Below are 12857 nucleotides of genomic sequence, written 5' to 3'. Positions count from 1 at the left end.
TCTTTTCCATAGATGCCGAGAAGGCTTTTGATCGGGTCAGGTGGCCATACCTGTTTACCCTGCTCACACACCTGGGATTCCCGGCAGAATATATAGCGCTTACCAAGGCGATGTACAGCAACGTGAGGGCACAGGTACGGATCACGGGGGCTCGGTTACGCTCTTTTCAATTGCACAATGGCCCCAGGCAGGGGTGCCCACTCTCCCCCCTATTATTCGTTCTGGCCTTGGAGCCCTTTTTACAAGCGATACGAAGACACCCAAATATTCGGGGAGTGATGCTGGGCGGGAGCGAGTTTAAAGTCTCCGCCTACGCAGATGATGTTCTCTTGAACCTAACGAACCCGATGGACTCGATGGGAGGTCTACGGGAAGTGATAAAGGAATATGGGGCGATTTCAGGGTACAAAGCTAACATCACTATGTCTAGTGCCCTACCAGTAGGGATGTCTCCGGACGCAGTGGCCAGGCTGCGGGACACACATCAGGTGCGAATGGAATCTGATTCCCTAAAATATTTAGGAATAAACTTGACTGCGGACTCTAGCACGCTATATGCTGCAATCTATACGCCGATGTTCAGAACTCTGATAGGGGACCTAGAAAAGTGGGTGGACAAACCAATCTCGTGGATAGGAAGAATTCATTCCGTCAAGATGAATATTATCCCACGAATCCTCTTCTTGTTTCAGACGCTGCACATACGCATTACAAAAACACAACTTGTACCCCTGCAACGCGCAATCGGAAATTTCATATGGCAGAACAGGAGACACAGGATCGCCAGACAGGTCTTATACAGGAGAAAGGATAGAGGGGGACTGGGTTTGCCAAACCTTTATTTTTATTACCTGGCGGCCCAACTGGCGCAGGTGGTGATGTGGCATTCCCCACCGGACGAACGGAAATGGGTAGACATAGAGGCTCTCATGGCAGGATTGGACCTTCCACAGTTTACATGGGTACCGAAGGAACACAGACCTATAATAAGGGCGACGTGCCCAGCAATCTTGAACGCAATACGCATATGGGATGCGACTAACGTCAAATACGGTCTGGCATCATTCCCGTCCCCACTAACGCCGTTGCTTCGAAACAGAGCCTTCCCCCGAAGTAGGGCAGCGAGGGAATTTCGGAACATAGAAAGGGTTGGTCTACAGAGAATTGGCAACATGTTCCAGGGAGGAGAAATAGTGCAGTTCACAGACCTTCAGCAACATCATCACTTATCACCGTCCGACTTTTTCAGATACGTTCAACTTAGAGACTTTGCTAACCGCCCCCACATAAAAACGGCAGCCTGTAGACAGCTGACCTTCTTCGAGAGGCTGTGCGCGGCAGAGAGAGCACCGAAGGGTTTAATAACGCTGCTGTATGCCCACCTTAGCTCCGAAAACACGGAGTGGGGCAGACTGACTTACACGAACCAGTGGGAGAGGGACCTGGGCGAGACCCTTGAGGGGGTTGAATGGCAGGAGATCTGGGAAGCCAACAAAAATACATCAATATGCGTGATGCTTCAGGAACAGGCGTGGAAAACCATGTTCCGGTGGTATACCACCCCAGTGAAGCTATTAAGAATGCATAAAATAACCACTGAGGAACGTACATTCACATGTGGTGGGAATGCCCGTCCGTGCATAGATTTTGGAAATCGGTAGAGAACTTAGTGCGACAGATCTTTTCTAGATCACCGGCTCTGGACCCGTGGGTATACCTCCTGAATAGGTCAGTGGAGGGGTGGACTAGGAGGGAGCAAAAATTACTGCACAAAATCACTCTAAGTGCACGTAGAACGATAGCGACAGCGTAGTTGGCGCCTGAGGGACCAAGATTTACAGAAGTATATTCTAAGGTTAGGGATAGTAGATTAATGGATGATCTCACAGCCAGGGTGAAAGGCACCACAGCAGCGTTCCAAAAAATTTGGGAACCCTGGGATAACAGCCCACTGGGACAGGGAGGGAATGAGAGGAGCCCTATGGGAAGCTAGATGGCAGGATAGGCAGTCGCTATAGAAAGTGCCTATGGGAAGGCAACGTGGTTACTAACGATATGATCTGGGTCGCACATATTTCCCGCCGCACGCTGCAGGGGCCCCTTTTTTCCTTTTATATATCTATAATTTTCTTTCTTTCTCTTCTTTTTCTCTCCCCATGCTTTACATGGGAGCGAGCGTGTGTCGAACGCAACACGATAAGAGACAGGGTAGCAAAAGCTCTGTAGACATAGAAAATGATTGGAGGCACGATGACCTACCCACCGTATACTGATGTACCATTGACCAACTTGTATCACAGGCTCTTGCATACGCCGGAATGTTATAACGTTTGTCTTATTGTTTACGCAGACTATATTGCATTGAAAAATATAAAATTCATATAATTTAAAAAATTCTTGGTGAGTAGCTAAATAGGCCTCATGTCAGATGCGCTTGTAGTTACATGTATAGTATAGGCAACTGTATATCTACATTCATCTATGATGTAACATACTGGGATTTTGCATAAGCCGTAAATGCACACTTTTTGCATGCTACCTTTGTCAAGATGGAAACGTTAAGAAATTAAAAAACAGAATGTGCCACATTATTGTACTAATATAAATATGCAAAACGAGCCTGCTAACGCTGTTGTGGCGACACAGGCACTGTTGTACTCACCTGCATACCTAAAAATAAAGAATTAAAAAAAAAAACAACAATAAGATTTTGCCTCTTTAAAAAGGTAAGACCACAAGGTTATTGTTTTTCCTGTAGCTATTCTGCAGATTACAGTAAAAAAAAAAATAATGGCAACTAACAGCCAAACGGAATGTTGACAAAAATTTATTTATTGTTGAAAATGCACTTTTAGTAATTGTCAATGATGACAATGATGTACAAAGGCACTAATCTGCACTGACATTTTTCTATTGGTGACTAAAAAGAGAATATATTAAAAAAAAAAAAAAAAAGGTAAGACCCCACTTTGAATATGCAGTGTAATTTTGCTCACCAGTTTTAAAGAAAGATATTGCAGAATCTGAAAAAGAGCGAGCTATAACATTAATAAGGGGGATGTAAATCATTAGTTATACAGAGGGGGGGGAAAAGCGTTTTTTTGGGGGGAAAAAAAGGTGTCTTAGAGGGCATATGATATCAGAATATAGAAGAGACAAGAGGTCAACCATTGAGACTGGACCAAAGGGGTTTTTGTTTAGAGCAGAGGAAAGGGCTCGTTACAGTAAGAACAATAAATATGTCTCTCTGCCTAAAGAGATCGTTTTAACAGATTCAACAGATATTTTTCAAACAGGCCTGGATGTTTATTATTTTTTTATTCAAGGATAATAATACGATTGGTTGTTGATCCACTATAAGACAAGAAGGAAAGCCATTTATTCAAATGTTTTGTTTTCCTTATTTTGGATCAATAGCATAAAATATGTGTTTTAAAGGTTGAAGTCAATGGACTCGGGTCTTTTACAATCTAGATTACTATGCTACTAATGCTGCCAAAACCAAGTCACCATTGGATAGTGCATATTTGTAATATTGTACAGACGCTGGATTATACATTATGTAATTCTGTTAGTGAAATCTCTTTAAATAATTTTGTATCATTTATGCCCAATAGCCCTGCGCGATCAGTCTACTTACACAGCAATTTAACTTCAGTGGCTTAGTGTCTGTAGTGAAAGAGGCATTTTCAATAGTTTCTGCTTGAGCACCATCGTTCCATTGCGCCAGCTTACAACTGTAGTAGGAAGTGACCCCAGATGCTGCCAAGGCTTTGTGTACGGTTTCTTCTATAACCGGGTTGTTAAAGCAGGTAACATTGGAGGTTAAAGGAGGCTGCACTAGATGGATGCGATGACCACTTATTCCAATGGACAAAAGGGTTGAAACAGTGGTGTAACTATCCAGTGTATTCCCATATACAATAACATTACCTAAAAAAAAAAAAAAAGCATACGTGTTACAGGGCAAAATGAGATTATATTTGTATAACAGAATGTTATGGCACATTTTTGCTATCTGTGACCCTATTATGTATGTGATGAAGGGAGCAAATAGCGTTACCTAGCAACAGCAAACAAGCTAATCTGAACATAACATCCCACGGCCATGGTGTGCTTAGCACAGATAAATATTGTTTAGCAATGTCCAAATTAAAAAGGAATATCCTGTTCACAGAAAATAATACATGTTTTGTACTTCAATCAGTGGGTTTTATGGAATTGTTCCTAATCTTTATAAAAGCAACACATGTATGTACAGCTAATGGAATAAACACCAGTATAGGGCTTTCAGATCATTCTTACGTAGCTGGATATCGCTGATGAATAACTGCAAAGTGAGTAAGCAGGGTAGTGATTTGCAAACAGAACATCTTCGAGTGTTTAACACAGAAACTCTGTACCTTATAAGCAGCGTATGATGACATTCCGTAAATAAACATAATGTACAGGTTGATGTAATATCTAATGAATATTAGGATATATAGTTACATCATTTATTATACCGAGAATTCATTAAAATTTCTAGATAGCTGTACTTGTTGGTTTGAGCCAGAAGGAGAGTACAAAATAAAAAACATAACACCAAATATAACCAACGAAGGTATTCCTTTCATTTTATCCCGCAACTACACCCTATTAGGCGCTAAAATCATTACATTGTTTCTTGGATTACGATGACTTAAACTGAATATATTTGAAATAATCCTGTAAGCCTCTATTTACAAAATAATATAAATGTAATTCTAAGATAGAAAAAGTGAAATGCAAAGATTGTAAAAATGAAGTCTGTTGTATGCAATACTGGACTGCAGACACATACATACATACATACATACATACATACAGGCATACAGAGACATACCGTCATACAGACACGTACATATATACAGGTATACAGAGACATACAGGCATACAGACACATACGTACAAAGACATACAGGCATACAGACACATACATTTGTACATACAAAGACATACAGGCATACAGAAACATACATACAAAGACATACAGGCATACAGAGACATACAGGCATACAGAAACATACATACAAAGACATACAGAGACATACAGAGACATACATACATACAGAGACATACACAATTACATACTTACATCAGTTCAATCTTGTCCCTTGGGTGCATGCTGTCCGGCTCCTTGGAGTCCTGTCCTGCAGCCCAGCCCCATCACATCGCTTACTCTGCTCGGGCTGGGGCCGCAACACATGGCGGCGGGCACCTGGTTGCAGGGCTGTGACCCCTGCGACCGCGGTATGTACGCCAGTGCATGCAGATGCACACACACTTAAAGGACCACTACAGACACCCAGATCACATCAGCTCAATGAAGTGGTCTGGGTGTCAGGTCCCTCTAGTTTTAACCCTGCAGCTGAAAACATAGCAGTTTCAGAGAAACTGCTATGTTTCACCGAGGGTTAATCTAGCCTCTAGTGGCTGTCTCACTGACAGCCGCTAGAGGAGCTTCCGCTATTCTAAGACACTGAACGTCCATAGGAAAGCATTGAGTAAAGCTTTCCTATGGGCGGTTTGAATGCATGCGCGGCAAGAGCATTCGGAGCTGAGAGGCGGAGGGATCCCCAGCGCCAAGGGAGTCCGGCGCTGGAGAAAGGTAAGTGCAGAAGACACACACACACACTCACGAACAGATGCATACACACCAGCTAACAGACACACACATTTACTGACAGACACACTCAGCGACAGACATACATACACACTCACTTACAAAACATACACTCTCACTGACAAACACACACTCACTAACAGACATCAAACCGACTCACTAATACACACACAAACACACTCAGTCAGAGACACACAGTAACACACTCACTGACACTCACTAGCAGACACACTCACTGACACTCACTAGCAGACACACACACTGACACTCACTAGCAGACACACACACTGACACTAGCAGACACACACACTGACACTCACTAGCAGACACACACACTGACACTAGCAGACACACACACTGACACTCACTAGCAGACACACACACTGACACTAGCAGACACACACACTGACACTAGCAGACTCACACACTGACACTAGCAGACACACACACTGACACTAGCAGACACACACACTGACACTAGCAGACACACACACTGACACTCACTAGCAGACACACACACTGACACTAGCAGACACACACACTGACACTCACTAGCAGACACACACACTGACACTCACTAGCAGACACACACACTGACACACACTAGCAGACACACACACTGACACTAGCAGACACACACACTGACACTCACTAGCAGACACACACATTGACACTCACTAGCAGACACACACATTGACACTCACTAGCAGACACACACTGACACTAGCAGACACACTCACTGACACTCACACATTTCTTTTTTTTTTAAATTAATCCCCCAGCCTCCTTATCTTTTGGAGTGCTGAAGGGATTCCCTGGGGTCCAGTGGTGCTGCTGGGCTCCTGGGCAGGTAGGTGGGCAGGTAGGTGGGCAGGCAGGCTGGCTGGCGCGGGAGCACTCTCCCATGTGTGCTTTCTATTCAGCTCCCTCGCGCACCGGATGCCGGTGCCGGAAGATGACGTCATCTTCCGGCTCCGGTATCAGTATGCGGCGCGCGAGGGAGCTGAAGAGGAAGCACACATGGGAGAGTGCTCCCTCGTGCGCCCGCAGAACCGGACGCCCGGTGATACCAAGGCCAGCCTCAGGGGGCCCTGAGGTAGCCGGCTCCTGGCCCCCCAGGGGAAGAGGCTGGCCCAGTGGGTACATACCGGGTCGCAGGGGCGGCCGGGCCCCCTGCCACCCTGGTAGCGCTCGGCCACGCTACAATAGGTCGTCGGCTGGAGAGGAGCGCAGTGCGCTTCCCTCCTTCCGGTCAGCCTGATTGTGCGCCCCCAGGGCCGGTGCGCCCTAAGGCGGCGGTCTGGGCCACCTTATGGTAGCGCCGGCCCTGAATGCAAAGGTTCTCTCTGTAATGGCACAAATGAGCAAATGTACAAATTGAAATGCACATTATAAGTTATACTACTAATAAATCTAATAAATATATATGCACATTCTAATGAAGTGATCCACCAGATTCAGAAGACATAGCAAGGTAAGAGAACTGTGAGAGCAATGTGTTTCAAATTGTCATTAATAGAGTAGTTGGAGTAGATTTTCCCCCAGCAAACATTTTCACCCAATAACAAAACAAACATCAATCAGAGCAGTAGAAAAATGGATGAAAGCTAGTTTGGTATCTCTCTCGCTTTTTGCAAACATTAGAGGGACACTATAGTTACCAAAACAACTTTAGCTTAATGAAGCAGTTTTGGTGTATATATCATGTTTCCGCAGTCTCACGGCTCAATTCTCTGACGTTTAGGAGTTTAATATCTTTGTTTATGCAGCCCTTGATTCTGATTTCATATAATTGCTTCCAACAGTAAAGTTGAGTCAAGACTGCAGTATGTGTGTGAAGGCTGAAGTGTGTTGGTGGTGCTGTGTGTGTGTGAGGTGCTGTGTAAGGGGTGCACTGTGTGTGACGGGTGGTGTGTGTGAGTCTGTTTGAGGGGTGCTCTGAGTGTGTGAGGGGGGGCAGTGTATGAGAGGTGGGCAGGGCCGGTGCTAGGATTTTTGACTACACAGGCGAAGATGCATTTTGACGCCCCACCCCACGCCTCCCCCCAAAGATAAACAATGCATCTTCACCTCTGTGTCTCGTAGCCCCCTTTTGAATTTCTTACCCCCATTAGTGTTGCATATCCAACCTCTTCAATGTCTTACCCCTTTGGCCCCTTTGTGCCCTTTAGTGTGTCTCCTACAACCCCTCTTCTGTATTTCTTACTTCCCCGCCAGCCCCTTTCTGTCTCTTTCTTCCCCCCAGTCCCTATCTATCTCTCTTTTTCTCCCACATAGACATGGATACAGGCAAAAATACATACATGCACAAATACACAAACATACAGACACACAACCATACAACCACACAGACATAATTATTCAGGCACAGTCACAAAGATATACAGACACACAGTCCTAAAAGTCACACAATCAAACAAACACAGTCATACAATCTACACATACAGTTACATTGTCGTGCAAACACAGACATACATTCATACAGACACAGGCACACACAGAAATACAGACACAGACATAAAGAAACAGAGAGGCATATAGAGACATACATACACAATGATACAGAAAGACACACACACACACACTGACAGACAGACATATACACACACACTGAGACATATACACACACACACTGACAGACTGATATACACACACACTGACAGACATATACACACACACACTGATAGACAGACATATACACACACACTGACAGACAGACATATACACACACACTGACAGACAGACATATACACACAAACACTGACAGACATACACACACACTGACAGACACATACACACACAAACACTGACAGACAGACACACACACTGACAGACATATACACTCACACACACAAACACTGACAGACAGACACACATACACACTGACAGGCACACACACACACACTGACAGAGAGGCACACACACACACTGACAGAGACAGACACACACACTGACAGAAATACACACACTCTGACAGAAATACACACACACTGACAGACAGAAATACACACACACTGACATACATACACACACTGACAGACAGACAGACACACACACACTGACAGACATACACACACTGACAGACATACACTGACAGACAGACATACACACACTGACAGACATACACACACACAGACAGACATACACTGACAGACAGACATACACACACACTGACAGACAGACACACACACACGCTGACGGACATACACACACACTGACAGAAATACACACACACTGACAGACAGACATACACACACACTGACAGACAGACATACACACACACTGACAGACATACACTGACATACAGACACACACACTGACAGACAGACATACACACACACAAACTGAAAGACAGACATACACACACACACTGACAGACAGACATACACAGACAGACATACACACACACTGACAGACATACACACACACACACTGACAGACAGACACACACACACACTGACAGACAGACATACACACACACTGACAGACAGATATACACACACACACACTGACAGACAGACATACACACACACACTGACAGACAGACAGACATACACACACTGACAGACAGACAGACATACACACATTGACAGACAGGTTCAGGAGGGTGGCTTACCTGAGATCCAAAGTGCTGCCTGAGGTAGTTGGGAGTTGGAGGAGCTGGTCCTGCCCAGCCCCCCTCCTCTCTGCCTCCTCTCTGCTCCCATGCTGACGTAGGGGGCCGGCGGTAGCTCTGCCCCTGCTGGGCGCCAGCCGCGCTGTGTGCTACAGAGGGAGCAGGGATATGACGTGTTCATATCCCCGCCCCCTCCACACAGTCCGCGGCACTGCCGGCTTGCGCTCGGCCACGCTACAAGAAGTGACCGGCAGGAGAGGGGAGCTATGCGCTTCCCAACCTCCTGCCGGTCACCCGGACTTTTGCGCCCCCCGGGCCGGTGTGCCCTAAGGCGGCCGCCTGAGCCGCCTTATGGACGCGCCGGCCCTGGAGGTGGGCAATCTGTGAGGGGTGGGCTCAAGTGTGTGTAAGGCAGTGGGTGTGTCAGTGGGGCAATGTGTGTATGTGTGGGGCAGTGTGCGTGAGGAGGCAATGTGGGACAGTGTGTGTGGGGTATTGTGTGTGAGTGGCAGTGTGTGTGAGTGGCAGTGTGTGTGAGGGGGTAGTGTGTGTGAGGGGGTATTGTGTGTGTGTGTGTGGGCAGTGTGTATTTGTGTGTGTGAGGGGTGTAGTGTGTGAGGGGTGAATATTCAGGGGTCTATGTTGTGTGAAGGTAGGTGATATGTGCAAATCCAGTTCAATGTCTCCCTCTCCCTTCTTCTTACCTTGGTCAGGGAGGGAGCATGTAAGGCTGCAAGCCCTGGGTGTACAGTGGTGGCACTTTCACTTTTGCCTGCAGCTCTTCTGGCTGAAGGCTGACTCTCCTGTCCTCCCGCACGCACAGCAATGTATTGGAGAGTTGCCATGGTAACGCATAGCAACGCTCCGACCAGCCTGCTCTTCGGAGGAACACAGGGCCTACAAGGCCTTCCCTCCTTCTGCTGGAACTTAGTGCCAGCGGGCCGGTGAGGGAGATGTTTGATCTCCTCACCAGCCCGAGAGGTCTCACAGCAAGGCTGGCTCTGCATGAGCCGGCATGGGAGATGACAGGATCTCCCCTGCCAGCCTGCGCATCTTAGCCCACCGGCATTTTACGCAGAACAATCCACGGCCCACCTGAAAGCCCGAATCGCCCAATAGGGAACAAGTTGACGACCCCTGGTGTACAGTATAAATATTATGAGTGGTAAATCCCAACTCTGTACTTCTTAGTGCCATTAACTACCAAAGATTTATATAAATTCCTGTTAACTTAATCGACCTTCTGGTCCAAACAAGCTTCCCTCATTTTCAAAACTTTTTAAATGCCTCTTTCACCTGACTCTTGGATGTTTTTATTGTCCACTTCTCACAATAGCTAAATGGGACAATAAATTGCTACCCAACCGCAGGTAACTATACTAAAGCCCATTGCACTTCACTAGTTAAAGGATTTTGTTCCTCTCATATCAGTCATAAAAGCCCATATTTATAATGCCATGTATATAGATAAATTATATCACTCTTCTCCCTCTCTTGATTGTTCTTGAGAACCACTAGGCTCATACAGAAGAGGCTTCCTTGTATAATGTTTGTCTACACTGAGCATATCGACCTCATTCAGGGAAATGTCGTCACATTTGTTCTACCTTAACTTCCCTCTTCTGCGTTATTTCCTTTTCTACCTAATAATTGCAAAATCTTATGGTGGATTTGTGAAATGCTATATTTCATTGTTACGGTCTGCTGTGTTTTACTGCTTGCACATTTATTGTATTGCAATTGTCCGTGTTATATTGGGTATATAAAAAGAAATGGCTGTGTATGGAATGGTCTCGTCAAAATAAGAACGCACATAAAGCGAGCCGGATCAGTGAAGCTAGTAATATTTGGGAACCTGACGTCTAAGTGAAATAGACTCCCGCAAAGCAATGGACAGTAGAGGAGTACATGATTGTTTTTTTTTTTTATATTTGTCTAACCTGTATGGTTACCAATAAAACATCTGTTTGCCGGGGCCGGAGCCTGACCACCGAGCCGTGCAGACGCATCTGACAAGAGCTCCGGCTCGACGGGTGGAAACAGGACCAAAAGCAGCGGCTATCAAGCCCGAAATCGCTCGAGGGTGCGCCACCCATGTCGGGCGTGCCCCGCTGAGCACAACGAAACCACTCCGGTGCATGCCAAAGCCGGGATCACAGAGATCCAAATGCGGCCTGCTGGGGCCGAAGCGGGGGGGAGACGGCTGCTCCCCTCGGCGCACGAGCCCACAAGCAATCTCATCACTGCCTACCTCTCCCCCCCGCTTGACTGGTGGTGGATATCCCGGTCCCCTCTGGCCACACAGACCAGCAAGGAAAGCGAGCAGCACAGCCACAAGACATGGCGGCGCAGCAGATCCACAAGGTACAACCAAGATGGCCGCCCAGCCTAGATCTACAAAGCGGAGCACCCGCTCTAAAGCACTCATGTCCCCTATGGCAGTGTTTGACCAGCTATGCGAAGGCCTCAGGAAAGCCCTCCTAAGCCGAGGGGCAACCCACCGACAAGCTGACCTAAAGGTGGCCTCGTGGATAAGACCAGCGGCGAGACACAAATATTATAAGCAGGTACCCCGAGCATCAAAGATGGCCGTCAGGCAAAGCAGATACCAGAGGGCCTTGAGAAATACACTCTCCCACCCGCACACAAGCAACAAAGGGACCTTAACGCAAGCGACTCACACTACTAGAGCGCCTGACCTCGAATCCAGCTACCGACGCAGCACAAAGCACCTCTCCCCGACCAACGCTGCAACAAGAGCGGCTGCGAGGCTACACCTCATGAAGAGGCTTTCCGGAGCTGACTCCTGCCACAGAAACACCGAGCCCTGTGGCCCTCATGGGTCCGCAACACTTCGCAGCCGAGCTACAACAACCGGCCCAGGGAGATATCACCGAAGGCCTGCATGATGGCCACCACGCCAGCAATGCCCTCCACGCTTCAGGCGTTGGATGAACAATCAGGACTTACCTACAGTAATCGTGAGTTCCATGTTGCGCAGTGGATGGAACCATGAGATGCTATGCTTCACGCATGTCATAGCAGTTAAACCCTTACTGTTTGAATACTCCCACTGGCTCATTTTTAATTTTGCCTTTACTTTTAAATTGGCCTCTACGTTACCCTGCTATAAATGCTGCCGTAATGACAGAAGGTGCACAGGGGCATCCACATCTTGTCCTCTAACGATGTATTATAACATAGGCAACCAACCCTATGAAAGTCACGCTCACTAAGCTTTATGGCATGGCCATCTTGGGTTTTGGTACGACACAAGCACGCTCGCATTGCAGGCAGTCTTGTCTACTAATTGATTGCTTGTAACCACAACCCTTGCTGTTCCAACTAGCATGTAGTTATATCTTGACCTAATCAGCATGCATACATTAATTTTGTTTTATTTAATTTCTATACCCCACCAGTTACTTAGCCTGACTAAATCTTAGGATTAATACTCCTGGTGAATATCATATCATTACTCGTATATAATGTTGTCACTAGACTGAACGTAATTGTAATAAGCTCATCTAAATACTCGTTTGACGCATGCCAATTCACCAAGTCAGGTATAAATATAAAATCAGTGCACTCTTTCCT

General features: G+C 46.3%; 1 protein-coding gene across 1 annotated transcript in view; it reads right to left on the bottom strand.

Annotated features, from left to right (window-relative positions):
- CFAP61 (cilia and flagella associated protein 61) overlaps positions 1–12857 on the bottom strand; it is a 232240-nt gene that overhangs the window by 72290 nt on the left and 147093 nt on the right. The window contains exon 21 of the mRNA XM_063443717.1: positions 3641–3933. Coding sequence (XP_063299787.1) covers positions 3641–3933 — 293 coding nt within the window. The remainder of the gene's footprint in view (positions 1–3640; positions 3934–12857) is intronic.

The sequence above is a fragment of the Pelobates fuscus genome, chromosome 2, assembly GCF_036172605.1.
Source record: "Pelobates fuscus isolate aPelFus1 chromosome 2, aPelFus1.pri, whole genome shotgun sequence".
Lineage (NCBI taxonomy): Eukaryota > Metazoa > Chordata > Amphibia > Anura > Pelobatidae > Pelobates > Pelobates fuscus.
The sequence above is the reverse complement of the archived record's forward strand: the minus strand, read 5'-3'. Positions and strand labels throughout refer to the sequence as shown.